This window comes from Crotalus tigris, unplaced genomic scaffold, assembly GCF_016545835.1.
Source record: "Crotalus tigris isolate CLP2741 ecotype Arizona unplaced genomic scaffold, ASM1654583v1 scf7180000017601.7605149639:7615979, whole genome shotgun sequence".
Lineage (NCBI taxonomy): Eukaryota > Metazoa > Chordata > Lepidosauria > Squamata > Viperidae > Crotalus > Crotalus tigris.
Window position 1 is genome coordinate 5663139 of NW_024096505.1, and position 25717 is coordinate 5688855.

At 36.2% G+C, this 25717-nt stretch overlaps 3 protein-coding genes across 12 annotated transcripts in view; 2 read left to right on the forward strand and 1 right to left on the reverse strand.

Moving 5' to 3' along the window:
• KCNE1 (potassium voltage-gated channel subfamily E regulatory subunit 1) overlaps positions 1–11019 on the forward strand; it is a 32907-nt gene extending 21888 nt beyond the window's left edge. For both annotated transcript variants that reach the window (XM_039318628.1, XM_039318620.1), the window contains 2 exons: positions 3736–3828; positions 8285–11019. The gene's annotated coding sequence lies outside the window, so the exon portion shown is untranslated. The remainder of the gene's footprint in view (positions 1–3735; positions 3829–8284) is intronic.
• The window catches only part of SMIM11A (small integral membrane protein 11A), a 54506-nt gene that overhangs the window by 22347 nt on the left and 6442 nt on the right, over positions 1–25717 (reverse strand). For 2 of the 9 annotated variants that reach the window (XR_005553553.1, XR_005553567.1), the window contains exons 3-5: positions 25015–25192; positions 3328–3457; positions 2733–2874 (exon numbers count right to left, since the gene is read on the reverse strand). Coding sequence is in view for 1 of the 9 variants with exons in the window: in XM_039318702.1 (XP_039174636.1) it covers positions 25025–25192 (168 nt within the window). In the remaining 8 variants the exon portion in view is untranslated. Of the gene's footprint in view, positions 1–2732; positions 2875–3327; positions 3458–9202; positions 9246–19930; positions 20289–22157; positions 22366–22756; positions 22909–25014; positions 25193–25717 lie in introns of those variants that run through there. The other 7 variants (XR_005553561.1, XR_005553562.1, XR_005553560.1 and 4 more) reach the window with 7 other exon arrangements.
• FAM243A (family with sequence similarity 243 member A) lies at positions 15265–20926 on the forward strand. The gene has a single exon (XM_039318606.1). The coding sequence runs from the start codon at positions 17588–17590 to the stop codon at positions 18344–18346; it is 759 nt and encodes a 252-aa protein (XP_039174540.1). The 5' UTR covers positions 15265–17587; the 3' UTR covers positions 18347–20926.

Sequence of the window (25717 nt, forward strand, 5' to 3'; positions counted from 1 at the left end):
TCTTAAATAAATCTTTCCTATTCAATCCTTATACTCAAATTTCTTTGCATTGCTTATTTAAATATAAATCCCTGCCACTTCATGTTCTCTAGAACTTACATTTTGTTGAACAAATTTTCCTAGATATATATACACACACAAATATATTTTTCATTCTGGTCACTGACTACAATATAACTACCTACAGCTGGTGGAACAAAATACAACAGTGTGTGACTAGTTCATAAATATAGTCAAAGTAGATCTAATTTTGCAGAGACAGTAATGATATTTGCCCACTGTGGAAACTCAGCCCTACTGGTCTGATACTAATAACTTTGTATAGAATAAATTGAGGTTGCCAGTTTATTCTATACATTATTAAATGGAGAGTAATACAATGGGCCCTTCCTTCTTATAAAAATATAGCAAGATATAGACACTAGTTTTATTTTATTCTATATCAATAGACAACCATTTAATTCTTTTACATTTCTAGATATTTCTCTTTGTATCATTTTTTATGATGCAACAAATTTTATTTCTAGTTTCTCTAGACATGTTTATCACTCTAATTCACTTCATCTATTCTTCATCACATAATCATAATGAATATTACTTTGATCATATCTGATTATTTTGTTTTCTCTGTTCTAAGTTATTATTTTAGGTGTTCATAATCTATGTTGTGGTCTTGTTTTTGCTGTCTGACTAGAGCTTCCATTTTTGCTTGTAATACGGTATAGATAGATAATTTTATTTTGGGTTTTCCTGTTTTTATTTTCTGTTTTTCTGAAGATCTTGTGTAATCTTTTAGGTCGATAAGAGGAAAAGTATTGCATCTTGTTTGGCAGAATTATATTGGTCTCCTGCTTCCTTTCATATACCAAAGCCAAATATTCCCCATTACTCCAGAAGCTATTTTACTTCCAACTTTAGCATTCCAATGTCCTATAATTACTATGGCATCTTTTCTGGTGTCAATAAGATGTTACAAGTTATAATAGAATTATTCAGCTTCCACTTCCTCTGTACCTGTGGTTAGACCATACATAGATCACTGTACCAGCGATTAGCTAGCCTTCAATTTTAATTGAGATCATCTATCTTTTTGGGATTGTATCCAAGCATTTGTACATATTTATTTATCTATTTATATAACATTTATATAACCAAACATCTACCCAGGAAACTCTAGGTGGCAATCAGAATTTTTAAAAAAATTATCCAAATTTTACAAATCAAAAAGAGAAACATTTGCATACATTTTTAGTAATAAAATTCCTGGAAAGTTGATATGCAATCTGTTCTGTCCCAGCCTACGAGAGTCCTTGTTATGCTCACAAGGAGAAACCCCTCTTCCAACAAGCAGGCAGAAACCACAAGAAAAAACCAATCCCTTTTATTCTCTCAAACCTGAGTCAATGTCCAAGGCAAACAAACAGTTCACAGAAACATGATCCTCAACACGAATGGTTGCCTTTGGCAACCAGCACCTCCCACACCTTCCCTTTTATAATTCAGCCAAGGCATGGCTTCCTAATGCCTTTGCCTTTGGAGCAGCCCCATTGCATTCCTCTGTTCTACTCGCTTCTCTTGCCTGCGTGCATCCTGGATGTTTCCCAGCTGTTCTTCATCACTGTCCAACTCAGGCTCCCAGCACAGCTGTGTCTCAGCCTGAGCACAAGTAGAGGGGCCAGGCTCCTCGTCGGACTGTAAGTCTGGGAGCTCCTCAGAGCCTTCCTCTGATTCTAATGTCACTCCAGGCCCCTCCTACTCATCTGATTCCTCAGACTCAGCTGCTGGATCCACAGGCTGGTGAGGAATCACAACACAATCTTGGCATTTCTGCCTGGACAACATCAAGTCTTCTTTGGTTCATAGTTCTGGCATTCTACTTACCAATGATATATTTGCTTTTGAAACATCAAACTGTCCAAATGCCTCTGGGCACATCACATCTAGATGTCCATTCAGCTTTAGTAACTGTAAAATTATCAGTGCTACTTGCCCTATACTTTTCCCTAGTTGACTGTTCAATACCTTCCAATACAGAGGATGGCTAATTTCCCAATATCAGGCTGGCATTGCCTTGACTGTAAATGTCTATTTGGTTTCTTGATAAAATACTAAAATACTACTATTTCATTCTCCAGGGAAATAAGATATTTAGGTTACAAATGAGTTCTCTGATAAAAATTGAAGGGGAAAATTTCTCTCCCCATTTATAAACACTGCAAAGATTTCTGGAATGCTTTTTACTGCGTTATGGCAAGTTAACAGATTCTTGAAAGCTGTGCACGTTTCTCTCCGTCCCATCTTATACTAAAGAAAATCAAGGCATATTTACTTTGAGGGGTTTTTTTTCTCTCATTCTTTTTTTCTCAGAGCTGAGTAATCTTTTCACAAACTGTTCACTTAACAATTTTGCTCATTCCTTCCCTTTTCTCAAAGCTAGCTCTTCATTCTTCCATAGATAGTGAGCTTCTGTAGGGTAGTCCAGAATCTAGATCTCTCCACTCCTAGTAAGCACCTTAGCCTCTGTGTTATGGAGGCTAGTGGAATCTGAAAGTAAGTGCTGTTTTTGTTAAGCAAGGGCTTTTGAGCCTTTAGTTTTTAAAAGTAAGATATTGCTTTGGGTAAACAAGGACTTAAAAATTTAGGCATACTTGAAATATTTGGAAAAAAAATCTTGAAAATAAAGATCCCTTAACCGGAACACTGAAACGCTTTTTGAAAATAACACACTCTGCTTTGAATAAGCCAGTTTATTGAGACAAGAGACTCCTATCAAATCTGGAAGCAGAGCAATGCTCCAAGACAGCTCAGCAACTCAGGTGAAGTCTCTCTGCAGTTGGAGCTCCAGCACTCCTTCTTTTCCCCTGCTATCACCTGCTGTAAATAAAACAAAAGCAAAACAAACAGGACTTCCTGGGGTGAGTTTTTAAACATGGAGACTCCTCCAAAACAAAGTCTGCCCCATCCACAGACAGCAGGTACGCAAATATGCTCGTCATGATTTGAAATGATACAAAAATATTGGTAATACTGGGGCTAAGATGCTATTAGGATGCCTTGATGTCCTACTATATTGATTTTACTTGTTACCAACTATTTGTATCCTGCTTTTCAAAACAATGTTCTTCCCAATGCAATATAAACCATTACAAATAGAAACATAATATATGGTTCCTCTCACGGGGCAATTTATGATCTCACATATGACAAGAAGGAATATATTAAGCTTTTATTTCCATGATTGTTAAGTGTTCATGGGAGAGACATATGGGGGAAGGGACAAATGACAAAACATACACGGATATGTCACAACACCTTCCTGTGACTTACCTGCTTGCTTTTTGTACTCTTCCTAAATGCCCATTTAAATCCATTCTCATTTTTCTTGTAGCATTTATTTGTTGGTTTGTTTATCAGACTTAGATGCCTCTTACATCATAGACTCTGGGAATTTACACTCCTAAAAATATAAACAAACAGTTCTCAGATAAACTAGTAACAATCCACCAGATGAAATGAAGTATAGAGGATCACTAAGCCTAACCACCTAAATTCCCACAGTCCAGCCAAAGTGGACTGAACCGAAACAAGCCATTTCTACAAAAATCTCATAAATCAACTCTTCCTTCCTGGCTTACAATGTTAGACATTCTACATAATAAACAACTGGCAGAGAGCTAACAGAGAGCATCCCCACACTCTCTATCAATAGAATAACCAATTTTTCTCATTTTCTAGGGAGTACTGAAAGCTATGGGTAGTGAGTTCAGTTATTTTCCCAATCTATGCAAACTACCATTTGCGGCACTCTTTGGACAAAAAGCCTTCAAGGTAAATGGGCACAAAACTGTATTTTAAAGTACAAAGATAAAATGTATTGACTTCTCTGATCAAGGATGACTAGCAGACACTGAGAGGGCAAGAATTTTATGAATTTCTTTTTCTTTTCCATCTTTAAATTTCAGGAAAGTTGAATGACAAAGCTTATGACAAAGCCTTTCCACTCTAAACTTGGTTTTTGCCACCTCTTTGCATCCTGAAAAAAAATCTTCTTGGACCTCTGATGAGTTAGTCCTCTGATTTTATCTGACCATACTTATCTGTTACAATATTATGTTTAAATTAATAAATCATCAGGAATGAATTGTAGAGCTGTAGTGTCTCACACCCCATCTACCACATTTGCAGACTGTAAAGTTGGAGTGAACTTTAGCAGTTTTGAAGGGAACACGTTTGGGCAAAATATTCACTACATATAGAATATTTCCATTCCAAACAGCTGGTAATAATTCTTTTCTTCCATTATTCTTTGAACAGAAGAGCTCAGATGGACACCTCACCAAAAATATTGCTGGGGTCCTAAAGTTGATATAATGGATAAGGTATTTACAAGGTGAATTTGGCATAATTATTATTATTGTTCTTGCAGTGGGGTATGGTGTGCCCCCCATTAATTACATATTATCATCAGTGGCTTGCAATAGTGATCAATTTAATATCTGTTGTGCCAGTGGTGTAATATCCGTGGGCTGAAAATGCCAAAACAAGTCAGTGAATGGCTCTTCACTGGAGGGGATTCTTGGTTTCTTCCTTCTCCCACCTTCTAGGACTTTGATAATACCATGATTAGATTAAGAAGCCAAATCCAGAATTACTGCTATACCAGCTATGGGCATCTGCACATTACAAGAGATAGAGCTTTGATTACATTGTCACTTTTTCCATCTTGACTTTTTTTGACACCTTCTAGCCCGATACCATAATTAGGCATTTGAAAAGCAATGCGAGTTTCTCATAGAAACTTTAGGAACAGTAGTAATTCAGTTTATTTTTTATGATGGATGGGGAAATGGCACGTGTACATACGACTCAGATGAGGCAAAAGGAAGTACTGAGTTACTAACAGGTGCTACACTGGGCACAAAGCCAATAAAGCCTTGTCACCACTCTTATCTGATCAAGGAAATAGTGAAACAAACAAGGGATTTGAAGATGATTTAATTTCTTAAAAGGTTTCTATACCACGTGTCAGACAACTTTGTAAAGGTTCTCTGGCTCCTGCATTGTTATGATTGTAGGCATAGTGATGTTCATTTCTGATGACTTAAACCTATGTCATTTTGTTTGTTTCTTCTGGAAAACCGTTCCTGGTTCATGAAAATAAATAAATAAGCCTATTAAAAGTAGATTTCAATATAAGAACTAGGAAGTTTATCTGGAATTTCACAATAATTTGGTCAAGGTCATACAATATTATCTTCCTAGAAGCACAGAGACACCATACCACTCAACACATTTTTAATTTGGTTTCCTGCAGTTACTATTTCAGCTGGCTGTGCTAATTTTGTTGGCTGTTTTTCTCTTGACAAACACAATACTGTCTCACAAATACATATATACAGAGGAAATACCAAAAAGGGCAATCAGAATGATCATCTTATATGGCAGGCATGGCAACATGTGGATTTTGTAGCTTAAAAAAGCAGCAGAGAGGCATGATAAAAGTACAATAATGTAGGAATAGAAAAGATTGATAGAAAAAAATATTTTTCAGTTAAAGCTAAAGAGGATCATGCAGGACTGAGAAAAAGAACCCCCTTATTTACACAGCATTTAAGTAAACTATGCAATGTGTTGTCATCAGATTTGATCCATACCAATTTAGGAAGCTTAAAGAGTGACTAGATCAATTTCTGAAGACTGTGACTACAATGACTACTCGATCTATGGATCCACAACGTCTCCCAAATCCCAGCAGCCCTAGTTGCTGGCAATGGAAACAGATTATCCTCAAGCCCTACTTGTAGGTGTTTTCAATAAAGGAAGGTGTTGGGTCATTAAAGAAGACAGAAAGCTAACCTAAATGGGTGTTTGATCTGATCCATCAGAACTCTTAGGTTTATATTCACTCAGAACCCTGTCTCTGTCCCCATCCTTTCACCCTTTTAATCAAAGATCTTATTTTAATTTGGTCTTATCCCCAACACCACTCTTTTCCTCCTCCCAAATTATTTTAACACTTTTACCACCAACTTGCATGAGAATCTTCTTTCTCCTGTTCACCTGTCCTCCCTCACCTGTTTCCCTCTCACTCCACCCATTTCCCCTTTCATCCCTCCCATACACCATTGGTATCAGTGCTCACAAGTGACCTGGGGGAAAAAAGAGCAAGTAATGTTCTCAACTGAAGATTCTTCTGGTTGTATGCTCCATAATGTACAGAGGGTCCGTTTCTCTGACAACTTACTATGGATACAAAACAAAGATAAACTGTGTGTGTCTGCTGTTGTAATTCTGTGAGTTTTACTATTAAGCAACCCTCATGTATGAAGTGGAAAGTTCACTCCTTCAACTCATGGGACCTAGGATCTGTTTAATATTAATAGGTGCTAGATTCCAGGTGACTCAATCACAAGCCTCATGCAGAGTAAACACTCACATTAAAGTGTAATAATACTAAAGGAGGAAGATAAATGGCTAACAATAGCAAAACTGAATCATCCACAATGTTCCCACAATTCCTCGTGGCCAATGATAACTCATATTTGGATCTCACAAAAGGGATCCAAAATAGTCCATGGATGGAAATGCCTTGCTATCCACATTCAAAAGTAAGATTTGACACAGAGTCAGAAGAGCAGATGGTATAAAACAAGTGTGGAGACCAGACAGGAAAGGAACAGGTGAGACAACTGAATACAAAGGAAAGATTTCAACTGGAGCTGCAATAGTGTATATTGAGCTTGCTGTCTCATTATGATCTCTTCCCAAGGCATCTTTGGTCTGCTGTAAGTCTAACATATATACTTATTTCCATATGTGGCTTATTTCTTAATAGATATCTTAATAGATATAACCAGTGCTTTTTTCCTAAAAAAAAAAAAAAAGGTGCCGGAACTCACACACATCACACACCCCGCCTTGCCTACCCTACAAGGTTCCATCCAAAAAAGGTGCCGGAACTCCGTCCTGGGCGTTCTATGAGAAAAAAAGCCCTGGATATAACCATTGGGATTTTTTGGGTAATTCCAAATATACAATTATATGAGTTTTGAGTTATCCCAATGCACGGATCTCTGGATCTACATACGGCATAAACTATATTTGGCTTAAGAATTTTGGTGATGATGAATGAGAAGCATATTATTGTCAGGATCAGACAACGTATCTGAAAAACAGGGATATGAGAAATAAACATATCCTATAGTTATGAAAAAATGGTTTCTCCGTATTAAAAAAAAGGGGGGGGGGGAACCTGTAAGTACCGAGCACAAAGAAGAAAGTAACTCAGTCCAGGAGTTTTCTATGTTGAGTAATGTGATGGAATGTATCTACAAAGGGGGAGAGGGTGTGATGGACTACAATGAAGCAGCTTTTTCCCAGGAAGACAGGAGCATATTGGGGGGAGGGGCAGAACAGAAAGAGCATAATCCAGAGCTGGATCAAAGAAAGAGGGAGAGATTGAGCATAATTATTCCCTAGAATCTCCACAGGTTATATGTGTTAGAGTTAGAGTAGCATAGGTTTAGTTTGGCAAGATTCCATATGTATTGTGTTAGCAAATTATTGGCTGGCTTGTTCTATGTCATTCTTGGGCGTGGCTTGACAATATTTCTTATTCTAGAAATTAATAGTTTTGCTTATAAATCCAGCTTCTGATGTTACAGAACACAGGAAGACAAATCATTATCATGAATTATGTTAAGTTTCTAGACCCAAGGAGCACTTTGAAATAATTTAATGGTTTCCAACTGGCAGCACAAATTGGATGAGTCCTCTTTATTTATTACATTTACATAGGTTATAGAGTTTTCCTTAATTTTTGCTCCACAATTGTGTGAAGTAAATTGGACTAGGCCAGGGATAGGCAACCTCGGCTCTTTTATGACTCATGGACTTCAACTCCCAGAATTCCCGAGTCAGCACAGCTGACTCGGGAATTCTGGGAGTTTAAGTCCATGAGTCATAAAAGAGCCAAGGTTGCCTACTCCTGGACTAGGGGATAGTAAGTACTTTTGTCATTTTGAAAAAAGTGCTATCAGACTCTTTCTAGTCAGTTAGGGTTTCAACATGATCCAAGCATAGATTCTCAATTCTCATATCACACTGCTACTATAGCAATATTTGTATCTCATATGCAGCTCCTTGAGAAAAAAATGGTAGAAAAAAATTGTTTGTGGATATTTGGTGTGCTTCTCCTATCCTAATGGGAAGTACGTAGTCAAAACAAGTGACTGAATATTATTTTGTTTCTTTTCTTTCTTTCTTTCTTTTTTTTTTGTTGCAGCTCAGATGACATTATAAAATGAATGTCAATCCCACAGAAGTAAAATCTGTTCTGAAGAGTTTGCTATATATCTATATGCAAGACAGGGAAAGGAAACTGAATTATACAAATCCATCTCTTGTACAGCAGGAAGAAATCTCAGCTTCTCTATACATCCTGATTATTATTGGGTTTTTTGGCTTTCTCCTTTTCTCTATGATGCTCAGCAATATTGTTCTCAGGCAGCGGGAAAACTACATAGACCATCTCTTTCAAAATAAATTTCCAGGAAACAGGAGGATAACTTCCTGCAACAGCATAATGATTAATGCTGGAAAGGGTGTTACAACAGAAGCTAACTGCCAGTGCCAAAAGACTGACAGTTGCCCAATGGCAGAAATTCCAAGCATGGAATCAGTGCAGAAAAATGTATGAAGGTGCAGTGTCATGACCTATTTTTAACTGTGGATTATTTTGTTGCCGTCTAAAGCATTAGATCTGATTGCACTAACTTGGTCCATTCCTGGCAAGCCTCATTTGGAGCAACCTTCCTATCTACAGTGCAAGAAAAAACTTGTTTATTTCTAAACTGCATTATATTTTTCCTATTCTAAGCTCCATTAAGTTTCCACTAATAATTTGGTAATCGAGTTTAAACATGTATGATTTCTTTATATTCATGTTCATCTGCACTTTTATGATGTATCCTACATGGAATAAGTAAGCCATCTTCCTTGTTTCTTAATTGTGTGTTTTGTGAAAACTTTTGTTCTTGTAGCTATGTTATGTTGTGGAGACCTCTTCATAATCTAAGAGAAATACATAAAAGCTGAAAGAGTCAAATCAAATTCATATTGACTAGAAGGTTAATTCTCCTGCCCTGGTTTGTTATTGGTCCATCATCCATGGATAGAAAATTCAAAACAGAAAGAGGTATACCTGGAATCCAAGGCTGCAAGTATCCCCTGAACATCAGCAGTCTCTGAAAATTGTCAAATTGTCATGATTAATGCGATAAAAAAAGAAACCTTATTAAAATCCATGACTAGAGAATAGGCAGGTTAATTATGCTGAAGTTTAATTAAATTTAAATGGAAACAAACTGAAGTCAAGTTTAGATTCTAACTCACCATTCAAAACCTTGTCAAGGAAAGGTTATGCATTCCTGGCATTAAATAATGAATCCAGGACATGTGTTTTGTGTACTAGACATTGTCAAAACAAAGATGGATTGAGAAGTTGATCATTTTTTACTAACCCACAATTCTTGTAAATATTTAATTCTAGTGACTGCTTATACATAATAAAGAAGGGGAGGGGGAAAACCATTTTGAAAAGAAAGGATTATAATTAGGCATCATTCTTCCCATAATGTAGTTCAGCTTTCTTTTGACATGCTGACTGGGGATAATGGGACTTGTAGTCCAACATATCTGCTGGGTAGGAAGCTGGGAAAGAAAGTCCTTTCGGGCATTTTTCTCCAGGAATAAAATGAGACTCAGTTGAAATCTGCTGTTACCTTCACTATTTATCACTTATTCTATTTGCTAAATTCTTTAAATCCTATAGCCAAGTTCTCCGGATGAATAAAAATAAAAGCATGTGCAGTACAGTAAAATGCAAAATAAAAACACCCATAAACTATGCAGCTGAAAATTGGTCGGTCAAAAACTAAAACAATAGAAATTATAATGGAATTAAAATATATTTAAAATCCAGTTAAAAAGGCAAAGAAAACGAGAAGATTTCCATCTGGAGTGAAAATGATGCTAGCATGGGTACCAGGCAAGCCTTTCTAAGAAGAAATTCCATTAATGGAGTTCCATCAGAGAAAACCTTTGTCCCTCTTGTAGAGACCCATCTTATGGCTTTTGGTGATGAGACAAGGAGGAGAACTTCAATGGAAAATAGGTAGGTATATATGGGAAATGGTGCTCCTGATCCCAAATTGTTTAACAAGTTAAAGATTAAAAGCAGCATTTTGAATCTGATCCAGAAATGGACCTGCAGCCAGTATAGATAGCAAAGAACCATCATAACCAATTTATTGGCCAGTCCCAGGAAGCAGTCTAGCCACCTTATTTTGAATTAAAATAATGTTTCTGAACTGTTTTCAAAGGCAGCCTGTTGTACAATGCACTGCAATAATCCAATGAGTTGAATAACTATTGTTGAGATTGTCTCTGTCCAGGTAAAGTTGCAGTTGATCAATCATAAATGGCACTCCGTGCCACTGAGCCAATCTGGATCTCTAATGATAGCAATGGAACTAGAAGTATCCCCCCCTCCCCTTAAATTACGAACTTTTAGAGTGCAGACCCACTTAGCTGAACTGATACATCACCCATAAGCAATATTTCGGACTGAATCCTAGTTCATTGGCCTTCATCCAGTCCATTATCCTGCCTAGGAACTGATTCAGAATGCTGACTACCTCATCTGCATTAGTAGAACTAGATGTCCTCTGATTATTGATGTCACCTTAGCCCACTTCTCTGGATGACCTCTTCCAGCTTGAAACTGGCCTGAAATTGATCTAGATGAATCAGTTTCAATCAAAAGAGCCTGAAATGGATGAGCCAGCAGCCATTCAAGCAAATTGCTGTGAAAGGAATATTGGCCACAAGCATATAAGATTTGGATTCTTTCGAAATGGCCTGATCTCTAACTCTTTGGGGAGGCTAGGACTGATGAAATAAATTTAACACCTGGACATCCCTAACTTGCACCGCCATTTATGGGATAGGTTTTTTTTTCACCATCTCTGCTCCTATCCACTCCCCATCCCAGTGTGTTAAATACTATGAACCTTTTAATTTAGACCTTTTATACAAATTCCTGTTCATCTCAATAGAATAAGGAATAATCTGTCTTGAGCTGAGTAGAGGATTTTGCTTTTTTTGATTTTATTTGGATTTTAAATTTAAAGATTTACTTTTATTCCCTCTTTTTGTTTTCTTCTTTTGTTGAAAGGGAAAGTAAAATGGCGATCGGCAGGCTTTTTGGTGTTTGTTTGTTTTTTTTTAAATGACTGGAACAGAATGGAACGGATTTGATTATTTATAATGATTTTTTGATGTTGGGTTTGGATTTTAGGAGGATTATTTTCCCTTCTATTTAACTTTTTTTTATTTTTTGAAGGATTTTTTTTGTTGTTGTTCTTTGTACTTTTAAAAAAATGGAATGGATTTTTTCTATTTAATTATTTTTTTCTCTTTCCCTTTTCCTTCTCTTTCTTAACTTTTTTCTTTTTATTATAATGATCTCCTTTTGAAGGAGTTTTTGATTTTTTGGAGTTAATGTCTCTTTTTTTTTGTTTAACTTTTTTTTCCCTTCTTTTTTTTGGGTAATTTTTAAGAAGGAGTAAAGATTTTCTAAGATGGCTCCAAAACGTCCAGTAATTCCTACAGCTCCTAAGGTGGTTTCTTCTTCGGTGATATCATCAGTGCAACAATCTAAATCAATAGCTTCACCCTCTCCTTTGGCACAGTTATTAACGGTGAAGGATTTGCAAGACATAATGGGAAATGCTATATCTCAAATCAGGGGAGAAGTGAAAGAGATTTTAGTGGAAAATAATAGGATTCTGAGGCAAGATATAGTTTTGGCTTTAAAAGGAGTTGCCTCTGTTCTTGAAAAGTTGAATTTTCGTAGCAGACAAAGTGGAGCTGATGGAAGGAAAATCTGAAGGCATGGAAAAGGAGATGGAAAATTTTCAAGATGAGATTCTTATGCTTCAATATAGAGAAATGGAATATGCTTTAAGAATTAGAGGCTTGAGAGAGTCTCTGCAAGGAGATTTGAGAGAGATGGTTGCAAATGACTTTGCTGTGATTTTGGACAGAGAAAAAGAGGAAACATTTAGTGAAATTGAAAAAACATTTAGAGTTAACTCTGTGGTGGCAAAGCAAAGAAATCTGCCAAGAGATGTGGTAATTTATTTTGGGAAAAGATCCCTGCGCAATGAAATTATACAAGCTTTTTACAATAAGAGGTTTCAAATTGCTTCACAAGACATTATAATTTTAAAGGAGATCCCATCTAAAATTTTAAGAAGAAAGGAGTTTGCTTTTTTAGCAGATGAACTTAAAAAGAGGCGAATGTTGTTCAGATGGGATGTCCTGAGTGGAATGGTGGTGAATTATCTGGGGACACGTTATAGACTTAATACTGTTTTCAAAGCAAAAGAGTTTTACACTTCGGTCCTGGGGGTATGTTTATCGCCACCTATTATGTCTAAAGTTTCGGAAGGGAAGAAGGCAGAATTGCAGTCTGAAGAGCCTATATTGATGAAAATTGGGAAATTTCAGACTGAGGGGCCTCAACAAGTTGAGATGAAGGAGCAGAGGACAACCCGTGTAACACATAAGCGTAAAGAAAAGGAGCAACAGAAGAAGGAGGTTAAGGAAGCCTCACAAGTATTGGTTTCTGAGTCTGCAGGAGAAGCAAGATTTATAAACTTTTTGGAGCAACCTTTAAGGGCAGATTTCCAAGCACTTCTCTCGAGGTTTATGGATAAGAGAGATTGATAAAGAATGTATAGATTGTTTTTAGGTTACTGATAGATTACAGTTCACGGTGGATGGAATTGGTTATTGGTAAAGAGGAGAGAAGATTATGGAGATCGAATGAAAATTTTAGATAAGAAGTTTAAGTTTAGCAATTTAAGGAGTATTCAAAAGAGTACCTTGTTTTAATGGTATAACTAACGTTTATATGTTTATTTTTGTGTTTGAGGATAAAGAAAGAGGGAGAGATTAGATTTTATATAATATAAGCATGGTATTATGGAGATTGAATGAAAATATTAGATAGGTAGTGTATGAGAGTACCTTGTTTTAATAGTATAACTAACGTTTATATGTTTATTTTTGTGTTTGAGGATAAAGAAAGAGGGAGAGATTAGATTTTATATAATATAAGCATGATATTATGGAGATTGAATGAAAATATTAGATAGGTAGTGTATGTTTAGATATCTAAGGAGTATTTAAAGGAACATTTTGCTTTAAATATGTATAAGGGAATTTCAATGTTATAAGTAATGTTTACATGTGTGTCTTTGAGGGAGTTTATAAAGAATGATGGATAAATTTTAAATAATATAAGTATGACATTAGAAAATGTTTAGAGTATTTTATAATGTGTTTAATGATTGTAATCATAATTTTTTTTTTTGCTTTTTATATATTGGTCTTAAAGTATTTTATAATTTGTTTAATTATTCTAATTAATTGTTTATGGCAGTGGCTCTCAACCTTTCTAATGCCGCGACCCCATAATACAGTTCCCCATGTTGTGGTGACCCCCAACCACTTATACATCACCAGGTGCCAGGGGCATGGCCAAAGAAAGGGGGGGGGGAAATGGCAGACAGCCTTGTTTGGCGACCCCCGTGAAATGGTCATTCGACCCCAAATGGGGTCCCGACCCACAGGTTGAGAACCACTGGTTTATGGTGTATTCAGCTCTGGGAAGGTTGGGGGAGGGTTGGGGTGGGTTGGGAGGGTTTGGGGAGGGGAATTTTTTTTCTTTTTGTAAAATTTTAAAAATTTTCAATAAAAAAGGAATAATCTGTCTTCCATGTTGTTGTTTTAAAATATAAATAACATAGAAATTTCTGTACTCAGTCACATGACATATCCATAATCTACATTTTATGTGAACCATGCAAATAAACAGTACATAAATTGGCTGTTGAGCTCTGTCATTGATATAGCCCAAGCAATTAAGTCTGAATGTAAAATCAAAAAGTCAATTCATTGTTCAGAGAGTAGCAAAACTGTAACGTGAAATCATTGTGCAAAGTCCTATTTGTGGGCCTGAAGTTCATACAAATAGGATCATAATGGAGACGGCATAAGGAATGAATAGTACAGTATATTGCAAAACAATTTTACTTATAGAAAAATGATCCTTGAGATAAGGTGTCATAAAAATATGGGAAGGTTCCTACACAAATCGTCTACTTTTTCTTTGGATGCTTCTACAGTATCTGATGGGAAAATTCAGAAAAGGGCAATGGAAACCTGATATATATGATGACAATGTCAAAATGTGGGGGTTTCTTTTCATAGAAACAGCTTATTAACACAGAAATATGGTCAATATTACTGTATTCTTTCTTTCACAGCGGAGACAGAAAATTAAGGCAGTCATTTTGATTTTGACAAGAGTGGTGTTTTCATTCAACATGACAAGGTACTTATGTATCGTTCCTTCATTTCAGATTACAGCTTTGCAAAGCTTCTTCCATTTATCTGCCTGTACTTTGCTGCTAGAGTGTACCGTCTGGCAGCTTTATTTATGGGATTCAGTAGAGAAATATATGGGGCCCAGGAATACAGAACCTAGTTAATTGACCTGAAGAGAACAAATATACTTCTACCACATGTATAAACACATCAGCAATTAGATATCTAATTCCTGAAATGCATACAATTGTCCCTGTACATCTGACTCTTGCTTTCTGCAATGTAGGCATAGATTATGGAGTGAGAATCTTTGGGATGGCCAGGAAGACAGGATTCTTTTGCACATTAATTACAAGCAAAAGCTGTGAAAGTCAAACTCAGAGAGTCAAGAAGCAGAGTTAAGAAGGGTCTATATTTGAAGCAGCCTTTTTTCAATCTGGCATTCTGAGAGTTACAGAATTATAAAATTCTGGAAGTTGTAGATTCAATGAACTTGGAGAAAGCCAAGTTAAATGCTAGCTAAGACTCAAGATTAATAAAGGCAGTAAATAATAAAAGGCAGCTGATTACTAGTTCTATGATAAAGAGCTATAAAATCCACCTTCAACTCATATTAACACTTAAATTAATGCAATAAATATTAACGTTAAAGGTTTTGTTTCAATAATATATTTGTATAATACAAATTGTATTATTAAAACATTTTAATAATACAAAACACTTGTAATCTTATGGTGTGATTGAAATGTTAGGCCTATAGGACGTAAGACGTAAAGAATCTCTTAGTTAAAGTTAGTTAAAGTTACCTAAACATGTAAAGGAATGTCTTTTCGTTCAGTGCCATTATAGCTTTAGTTTCTGAATACATCATTAAACAAGAACGACCTATATAGGAGTTGTAGCATAGTAAGAGGGTAAGAAACCCCAACATTCCATCCTCAATCAGCCTGATGACCTTTAACATTCCATCTCCTTAACAACGGACTTCCTCAGCATTGTTGCCACTCTTGAAGAAGCCATTTTGCCTAACAAGAGAAATAACTCCAAATGTATAAACAAGACCTGCCTAGTTTCCCCCAAGTGGCCAGCGAACCAGATCCCTAGGATTTCCCACCATGTAGCTCTCAAACATGTTTGCTTTCTCATTTTTCAGGCTTCCTCATTATTGGAAAACAGGCATGCAATGATTGTTGCAATAAATATGGTTCTTTCTCCTCAGTGTTGGGTTCTGAACATCTGACTTTTCCACAACAGTTAATATTCGAAGTGCTTTTGTGCTTCACAAATGTACCCTATTAATCATTCTTCTATCTTGGAAATATTTTTTTCTTTGATGTTCACTTTTATGATAAATTAAGACATACCAAAGAGTCATTCACTGCACAGTTGAAAAAATTATTCTGAATTTAAGACCACACACCATGCCTCAAAGAAAAAAGTCAGAAAAAAAGTGACAAGAATTCTGAGCATTGCTTAGTAACAGCTGACCTTCAGGCAAATCTTCAGATATGTTCTTGCTTTTCAGCAGGGATGTTTGCAGATGTTTGCGCCATCGACCCACTCCTTTCTTACCAACTGTTACTTTTATTCTTATTAGAAAATGTTAAGATTCTGCCTCATTCCACCCCATCCCCTTGCATAGCAATTCAGAGATAATTGGAGTATAAAATTTTGGCTTCCTATCAGGATAAGTCATGCTGTTTGTTCCAATTTACTTTTTTTTCAGGTGCACTTCATTTTTCCCATTATACTGGACAACATTTTTTTTCAAGTTTTGCTTTCTTAATTTGGTGATTATGATGGACTCCTAAAAACTGAACCTAAATATAATTTCAGAATGACTATCACACAGGAGTCTTGAGAAATATGAAATTAACTTTGAATGACTATAATGTATTTAATCACATAAAGTTTTTGACATGGTGCATGAGTTCAACAGGGCTAAAAGTGTTTTGCTGCTGAATTTCATTTCTATTTAATCTCCCATGCATCTCACTTCAGTGTTCAACCATGATCAGCCAGCATTGAATCCTGTTGCCCTGATACCATTTTTCTTTTGTGGTAAATCCTTTCACCATGTTTGTGACTGACAGCCCCTAGATTTCCAGGAAAGAAATCCAAGTGTGAATGCCGAAAACGAATCTTCAGTGACATGTTACACTTCATGGTCTTGTATGCTGTAAGAGGTTTGTCAACCAGGTGAACGTAGCTTGCTGCTTTGTAGTTGCCAAGAAAATTCTCAACAACATTTTTGAATGTTTTCCACACAATTTTCTCTGGCCCCACCAATAGATCTTCAAACTGCTCGTTATTGATGATGTACTATATCTGATCTTTAGACCAACAAAATGCCCTCCTTAATCTTGGCATCAATTATTCTTGAAAACATTTGTCTCAAATAACAAAAATGTTTATTGTTCATCAGTCCAAAATTTACATGAAGCAGAAGCAAAAATATCTTTGTCACATCAACAAATGGTTCATGTGCCAGGTTTTCCTGTCCCAGAACCAAATTCTTTTGGGGTGGCCCTTTCTTTTTAATATAACGTGACTCTCTTGCATGTTTGTTCTATGCAACAACAGTACTCAGTATGTGCAAGAGCCACTACTTTTAAACCTCCACAGATATTGTATTTGTACTCTGTGTATTGGGTGTGTTTTAATAATAGTTCCATATTTTCATATGTTTCTTTCATGTGTGCAGCATAGCCAACAGATAATGAATGGTGTATATTGTCATTGTATAAAAATGTGCAGAAGACTTCTATAAAATGATACTTGATAAGTTAAATTATAAGTTATTTTCATGACTAGCAGCCATAAACCTGTAAAATACACCAAAAGGTGTTCAGGAAGCAAAATCCTTATTGTCCGTGACACATGAATGCATAATTCAGTTTTTGTTTCATTTTTTTTTCTTTTGACGACATTTTAATCCCTTTATCCAGGGTGGAGTTGGGGCGACTGAAAGGAGCTGAGCGTTCCCTGGCCAGATGCCCTTCCTGGCACCTTTAGTTTTTATTTCAGTATTACTAAATAATACAGGCAGTGAAATCCATTATGAGATCATCACTATCCCTGTGCATCATTAGAACTTTCTGTGCAATTCAATTTTGCCAGGAAATCCACAATGCATCGCATTGTAAACCCATTATTAAAACACATTATTCATCGGAGTTCTCACGATGCTACATCAAGAAAATTATGTCTGCAATATTTGAAAAGCTTAAGAACTCTGCATCTTAATGACTACAAGACTATATTTTTAGGTGAAACTGATCTTTCTGAAAGTCTCATAACAGGAGACAAGTTTCCTTATGAAGATAATCTCAACTGGCCTGCATGGACAGTTGTACATGCTGGCAACAGCCAAGGATGGATACCCTGGAGATACAGAGTATATCTAAGGGATGACTTACCCTTAAGGCAACAAGATGACATGTTTCAAGAATTCTGTGACTTTCTCTCTATTACTTATGGGAAGTGTGCCATTGTGGTCAAAGAGAAAAAACGCTTAAGGGTGAAGACTGAAGGATCTAACCAGGAGGGGGACACAATTCATCCTCAGGCCATTTCTCACCCAAACTTGTTGAACATCAAACACTGCCCTGAAATTGCCAGGGCTACAGGTCACGAACTTCTTTCAGTGCCTTTTGATTACAATTACTTGCATCCTATGGATGCTGTCTGGTCATCTTTGAAATGGTTTATTATCAATAACAGAAAAGACTTTTCTCTGACATCCTTGGAAAGGACCTATTCCTATCAATGCATCCTGTTCAGTGACCTGATTGGGAAAGGAATAGAGGCAACGAGCCCAAGCAAATGGAAAGTGGCTGTTAACAAAGTGCGGAGATGGGAAAATTACTACTTGGATAAGTTTTCCTGACTTTCTCCAGTCGTTTGTCAAGTAATCTTTGGTTGAAAATAGGTTAATTCATATGAACTAAATGTACATTTTCACTTTATAATTCTAGGTCAATTGTGATAATAAAAAGAATAGTTTTAAAGTGACTTTTAGTGTTATAGTATTAGATTCACATATGCCATTTAAGTAGATTAATTTAATTTTGTTTGATGTGGACAAACAGCTATTTGTAGATATGTAGATACTTTAAGGAGAAAAGGAGAAAAAGAAAAATAAGGCCAGTTATTAAGAATTAAGAAATTAAATTTTCTTAAATTAAATTTTCTTAAATTAAATAACTAAATTAAATAAATTAAGAATTAAGTTATTAACAATTAAGAAAAACAAAGATGTAATCTAATCCATATCCCAAATTTATGAGGATGTACACTTTAATTGGATCACATTGATTCTCATATTGGTGTTAGAACAAAGTATAAGAGCAAAACATTGATGGGCTCCAATAGAGATATTTCCTTCTCTTCTAGAATCTTTTCATATTTTGAATAAGAAAGAAATAGTCTAAGTCAGTCAAGAGATAATGGTAGTCACCCCAAGAAATAGGTGGGTTTGGGGGAGAAGTATAGTTAAATCTTTGTTTTTTACAGACACTCTTCTCTGAAAACTTTTTCTCTCCCTAAATCTAGTTACCAGTCAGAATTCCTGGCCCTTGGCTGCATTATATTTTAAGCTGATTTATTTTGGTCAAATTTCATCCAATTATCACCAAACCTCCAATACTTTTTGAGGTGATTAAGAGATTTATGAATTTCGTATTTCTGGTTCATAAAATGACTATACTGTATTTTTGGAAGTAGTACAATTCAGAAGAATAAAAATAAACAGAAGAGTTCAACCAATGCTAAATAAATCTACACTTAAATTTGAAACCATTTTTGTGATGCTCAAGTAATAATCAGCCATGATTATACTCTAGCAATGTACACATTCAAAAGAGCTTCTAAAGAGGTCTTGTGGCTGTATCCCTGAAAACATAAGTTACAGTAAATATGAATACTGTGGTAGAGACTCAGCCTCCAAATAGGATGCATGTAGCAAGACACTGGTCATGTTCAGAGGATAGTTCCATGGTTTAAAAAAATAAGGCAAAAAGTAAATCTGTGACATATGTTATACAAGGAAAGAGAATTACAGTTAACACAAATTCTCTCTTGGCTTCTCTATGTCTACTAGTCACTTTCACCTTCCTTTTGGTTCTCTTTTTTTTTTCTCATTTCAGACTTTCTATGCCCCATTTCTCCCCTTGGAGTTAAGTTTGCCAGTATTACCTGAAGACTTTTTTATCTTCTAGCAATTGACACACTGCTAGTTTAGCTAGCTGAACAATATTCTTGAAAGATTCCCACCTATTTTATTGTATATCTTTTTATCCAAAGATTTTTTTAAAAATAATGATACTGGTATCATTTGAATCCATCTTTAGATGGAGAGGATACAAGCACTTCCTGACATTTCTGCTATACCAGCAACGAAGAAAAAAGGCCTTCTGAATTCAGTAATAGTAATTTCCAAACATATACAGTATTCCATTGTCAGCCTATGGTATTTTTTTCTTATTTAGGGTGACTTTAATCATGGTTAGCAACAGCAAATCATCACATTTCCACAGGATGGCAGTACATGATATTAATGTGCCATAGACCTTGGTGTTCTAGGGCAAGCAATGCCTCTCATTCTTAATTCATGTTTAAGTGAAAAAGAAAAATTGGCAACATGGGTTCCTTCAAATGTTGTCCAGTTCTGTTTATCAAAAGCCCTGGCTAGGATGGCTGATGAGAGTTGTTTCCAGCAACATCTGGAAGCTGGCCCACGGACTGATTTTCCAACTTATTAATTAAAACAAAATAAATCGGATAGCAGTGATCAGTTTTCTCAGCAACAAGCAGAAGAATATGTTTCCCAGCTACAAAAAGAGAAACAAAACCTTTTAAAAGCCACGTGGAAGACAAATGGAGATTTTAAAAAGAGCCTAAGTAAAATTCTCATCAGATTCTCAGAGTGAAAGCTTGTGTCCCAATTGGTGCACCTTGCCTGGAAACAACAGAATTATAAAATAAATATTCAGCATTTTCCCATTTTCATTCCTATAGATTGTACCTGCTGATACGGCTTGTACTCTGTGCAAATTTCAGGTACTTTTATAATTAATCTGGTTCATCAAATCATCATATTAGATTTAAGTGGCTGCTTCTTACTTTAAACATGGAAGATGAAAACTGAACCTAATAAGCCTTATACAGTAACAGTGGGGTCATTATTTCATTTGTATAAAAGGGGCAAAGGAGAAATTTTTTAAAAAAATCTGGTAAGGCAATACATCTTGTCTCACATTAATGAGAGACCTGTATCTCTTGGTTATTAGAAAAAGAGAGATGAATTAGGCAATTTGAAATGTATTTGCAATTATTAGGGCAATGCAAACAATCATGGACTTTTTAAACTATGTATTAATTTAGAGCCCATATTAAGGATTTTAAAGCTCTGTATTCATGTCTAACTTCAAGTCCCAGAAAAAGCAACACAAGAGCTTATCAAGTTTTTCTTCAACTTAGTAAAGTTGCAGCACCTTTAATATTTACTAAAAAACAAGCCCTATTATATTGAATGGAACTTTCTGCCATGCAAGAGTGCAAAGAACTACAGCCTTTGATTTTGTGGTATATTATGCCCAAAGTTACGAGTGCAGTCATCTGCAGGCCCACTCTAAAGTCTGATTCACTTCAATAGGAATCACAGCAGATTTTAAACTTTAGCACATGGGTGTCAAACTCAATTTCATTGAGGGCCACTTCAGCATTGCGGTTGCCCTCGGGAGGCCGGGGGTGTGTGGCCAGGATGGGTGCGGCCTACTGGGTGGGCATGGATGGAGTGGGTGTGGCCTACTGGGTGGGCATGGCCAGCTCTACATCTTTCGCGTCAAGGGTGCCGATGGGGGCCTGGGCAGGAGTGGGACAGATCTGAGGGTCTCTGGCAGAAGGGGATGGGACCGGGGCAAGCACCAAGACATGGTCCATTTCTTCATTCCTCACAAAGGGTGACATCTCCCCAGCATGCACCCAGGGGGCAGGCCGACGCGGCAGGAGCTGGTTCCTCACTGTTTCTAGACGGCCTTGTGGAGCTAAGACTGAATGCATTTCAGCATAGATGGCCACCACAAAATTGTACATTGGCTCCCGGCCGGCCTGGGCCAGGGCCAAGACAGCGGGGGCCATTCCCTCACTGTTTCCAGGATGGCTTCGCGGGCCATATGAAACCATTTTGCAGGCCACATCCGGCCCCTGGGCCTTGTGTTTGACATGTCTGCTTTAGCATAATCTTTTTTTCCACATACAGTTTGTACCTTCAGCCTGGAAAAGCATAACAGAGTGAGGAGTAATGACTTAATCAAATGTGAAATTTTAAGACTGCACCTCTGTACTTGCCCCAAAGTGTCTTTTCCAGAGCAGATAATGGGGAATGAAGTATCAGGGACTGCAGCCACAGAGCATACTTATTCTGCTAGCATTATCTATTTTACTGGGAGACAGACAGCGGTAGATGTAATACCTGGTTCCTTTTCCCTTTCAGTTCAAAGTGTAGTTTTAAAACCAATAGAACAGTCAGGACTAATCTAATTTATTTATTTCCAGTAGGATGTATTCATGAGCAACACTGACCAGATTAGGCTGCAAAGAGGAATAGTTTTCCTCTTGCATGGCAGAATAATCAATTATCTATTTAACTGGGAGGTATTTAAACAAATGGAATACAACATGCAAGATTGCAAATGATACCAGTTTTGCAAAGGAAGATTTTACTGAATAAGTAACTGACAATATCCGGCTACTATCTGTAACAAAACAACAAAATTAAAATACATTGTTGTTCAAATAAATCTTGATCTTAGGAAATTCATTTCTCCAGCAAAGCTCTCCATTTCAACGAAATCTTCAATGCTTCCCAGAAAGGCATCCAAGTCAACTGCCGTATGTCTGAAAAATCTGCACACAAAATAGAATGATTCTATTTGCAGCAGCTAGTAAGTCTCCATCTTCTCATGCAAAAAGCAACATGCGAGTTGGGAAATTTTGCTTTGATGTCATAGGCTCCTAAGCAACACTGCAATCCCTTTCATCACAACTCCTAATGCTACTGTACCTAAGGTCCACCTGACTGCTCGGCTTCAACTTCACAGCTCAAATCTCAGCCCACTCTATTCTCTGCATAAAAAAATTTAGGAGTAGAAAGGAAGATGTGGACCTGGGGTTTGACTCTTCCTTTTCTTGCTACTTCCTCCCAGCTTACTTTTTACACAATTTGAGATCTTTATTTTGTTTGCAGAAGATAGCGCCAAAGTTTTATAATGTAAGCCAAAGGGCACAGTCATCCTACCTGGTAGGTTATTTTGAAGTACACAATCTTTATTCATTTGAAAGCTGACAATGTTGGAACTAATCTGGAAGCCGCATACAAAATGGGTGGAATGTGAGTTACGCAATCCATTCTCCTTTTGGCTCTCCCCCCCTTCTTTCCTTCCTTCCTTCCTTGTTAGAAAATAAAATCAAGAAAGAAACAGACAATTTTTATCAAAAGTCTGAACTGACTGTTGACAGAGGGATTCCAAAATTAGGATAAGTCACACTAGGAAATAAAGAGAAAGCCTTATATACATTAATAATAGGGAGCAAATGCTCAGCCCTAGATAAAGGTCTTACTCTTATAAAGTCTTACTCCAGATGCCATTCTAAACTGAAACATGAAGTGTAGTCTTATCTTCAGTGGCTTGATATGGAATCTGCGGTCCAAGAGGTTCAATTAACTCCCATTCTCCCTTCACTCAGAAGATGACACAACATTTTGCATGCTATTACTCAACTTTTATTCAAATTATTTTTCTTAAGTTCAATGTACAAAATGTAATTTATATTTGGGTTTCAAGATTTGTTTCTTGCTGTTGTTTCAGATTTTGTGATGCAATGTTTTAACACAATATCATTTTATTTTGAAATGTTTAAAATAAAATAGTTCCAGAAACCTAATCATTTGAATTTCTAAGATACCAGAAAGTGGCACTCAAGTCAGTTTACAAATGCACATGCCATTTGAGGTTCAGAGCACCATATAACATTTCATAATTTCATTGTTTTCCCAGAAAACAAAATTGTTTTGTGTTCTGAAACTCATCTTTGTAAATCTCCCATTCATGCAAGTTCTAAATGCAGCAATTATCATGTATCAAATAATAAAATATGCCAATCAAAAGCACTATAATAAGAGAAGCCTTACACTAGTCTAAGAGATCATTAATTACTGTTCCCAATTGTCAGAGTGCTAATCACATTTTTGCACATATTTGAAGGTAAATGTTCTGTTGTGATAGACTGAGGTCTGTATGTATCTCTGTGTATTTGTGTGTTAAGTGCACGTGGATTCAGGACAAATATTCCATATATAATAAAAGGAATTAATTTTCAGTTCTTTAGAATGCCTTGAAATTGCAACGCTGATTCTTTCATTTAAAAAACAATTGGAGCTTTTTCAGCCACATTACAAGGTTGCCCCAAAGAGGCCCAGCAAAATAAGCAGTGCAGCTTATTCAAATAAAATGCCTAACTCAAATATATTCTTCCGGAGCTCCCGTTCCAGTATGTTTTATGTACTAAGTTAAATGTTTTAGTTGACACTGTTCCCATAGTAAACCTCCAAATGATAATCCTGGCATAAGCCTTTTACTACAATTGAACAGGAAGACTGGAAGATCATGACTTGAAGAAGGAGACATATGGGTTTTTTTTCTGTCTTGGAAAAAGTTTTGTCTTTAATAAGGCAAAGTCAGAGAATGGAAGGTGATAATGGGAAGGTAGCTGACAGGGTCTTTTTCTCATATTAAATGTTCCCATACTAACGTATTTCTGCCCAGGAAAATAAGAATAACTTATCTTGCTGTACATATTATTTAAGGAGTGATGGTCATATTTAAAGGAGTGGGAGAATAGGAATTTGAAAGCACTCCTCCTACTATGACAGTTGAAGTTTTCAAATACCTATGAGATATATAAAATCTAAACTGAAGTTCCAAAGAATTGCAGTAAACTCACCAAGCATGAAATTATTCAGAGGAATGTGAGTTACGACAACACTCCCACACCTTCAAAGGAAGGCTGGATTCAACAATGAACCACTGATTGTTTAATTACAGTTTACTGTATATCCCATAACAGCCTGTTCCAACTCACATTACATTGTAAATACCAACCCATTTCTAGCTGCATTTTTATTAGATTGTATGCTTTTAATGCATTGGGAAGCTGTACACCACCCAGCTGAAAGCACCTTCAGCCCTGGAAAAAATCAAGAATTAATATGTATGCATTTGTGTATTGAGGCATGGGGCCGCATATATGAAGATCACCAACATAAGTCATCCAGGTTTTCAGAACTGGCAAAAGAGTTGTTTATATGCCCAAGTGTAACACTGTAGAATTCTTTCACGCAAAAAAAAAAAGAGGGGGGGAGGAGTCTTCTGACCAATTCTGAAAGTAGAATGGGCCATGTCACTTCACAACTTCCTTCATGCACTGTTTCAATCAATAGGGTATTCCTCTTAACTCCATTGTTATAAAACATTATTAATTCCAGTGAAAATATACCTTTAGATCTTTACTTTTCTTTTTTCTCCAGTTCTCTTTTCTGCTTTTCTTCTTGTTCCTTTTTCAGCTTCTTTTCAAGTCTTTTCCTTTGATATATTTTTACCCCAGCAAACGCTAAGCAAAGAATTAATGTTTTAGCAGCTAAAATGTACATTAGTAGTGGAAAATGTTCCAGTGCCTAAAACAGAAAAAAAATCACTTAGTTATTTTAATGTAATAAAATAAACAGAACAGCTAGAAAATGAACATTTGAGTCTGTAAAACTCAAACTAATTCCTTGAAACAGCTATTCAAAAGGCCTTCAAAGTCATGGAATAGTTATAACTTTCATCATATTAACAATGCCTTATGAAGATGATCTCAGTTAAAATACTGTACATGTACTTTATAATTAATTCTCTAAACATTCCTTTGCTTCCTGGGGGTTAATTTGTGATGGTATGTACAATGTTCTTTTAACATTACAAATAGGCTCACTAAAAAGCTAACCATAGTTAGGGAGCCCCCAGTACAAGTTTTGCTGGCTTTAACATAATCTATTAAAGAAGAACAGAATGATTATGTAGGCTACAATTTTATAAAGTGTAAAAGTAAAACACACGCATCAAACCCAAATCATGTAAACAGAATCTGTTCTGTACAGAACCAGGATAAGCTGACCACACGGATAAAGTACAAGAATACACAACCTGAAGTGTGTAGT

What these genes read in the sequence shown, in the direction of transcription:
- FAM243A (XM_039318606.1), top strand. Translation starts at nt 17,588, where the DNA reads ATGCATCGCATTGTAAACCCATTATTAAAACACATTATTCATCGGAGT.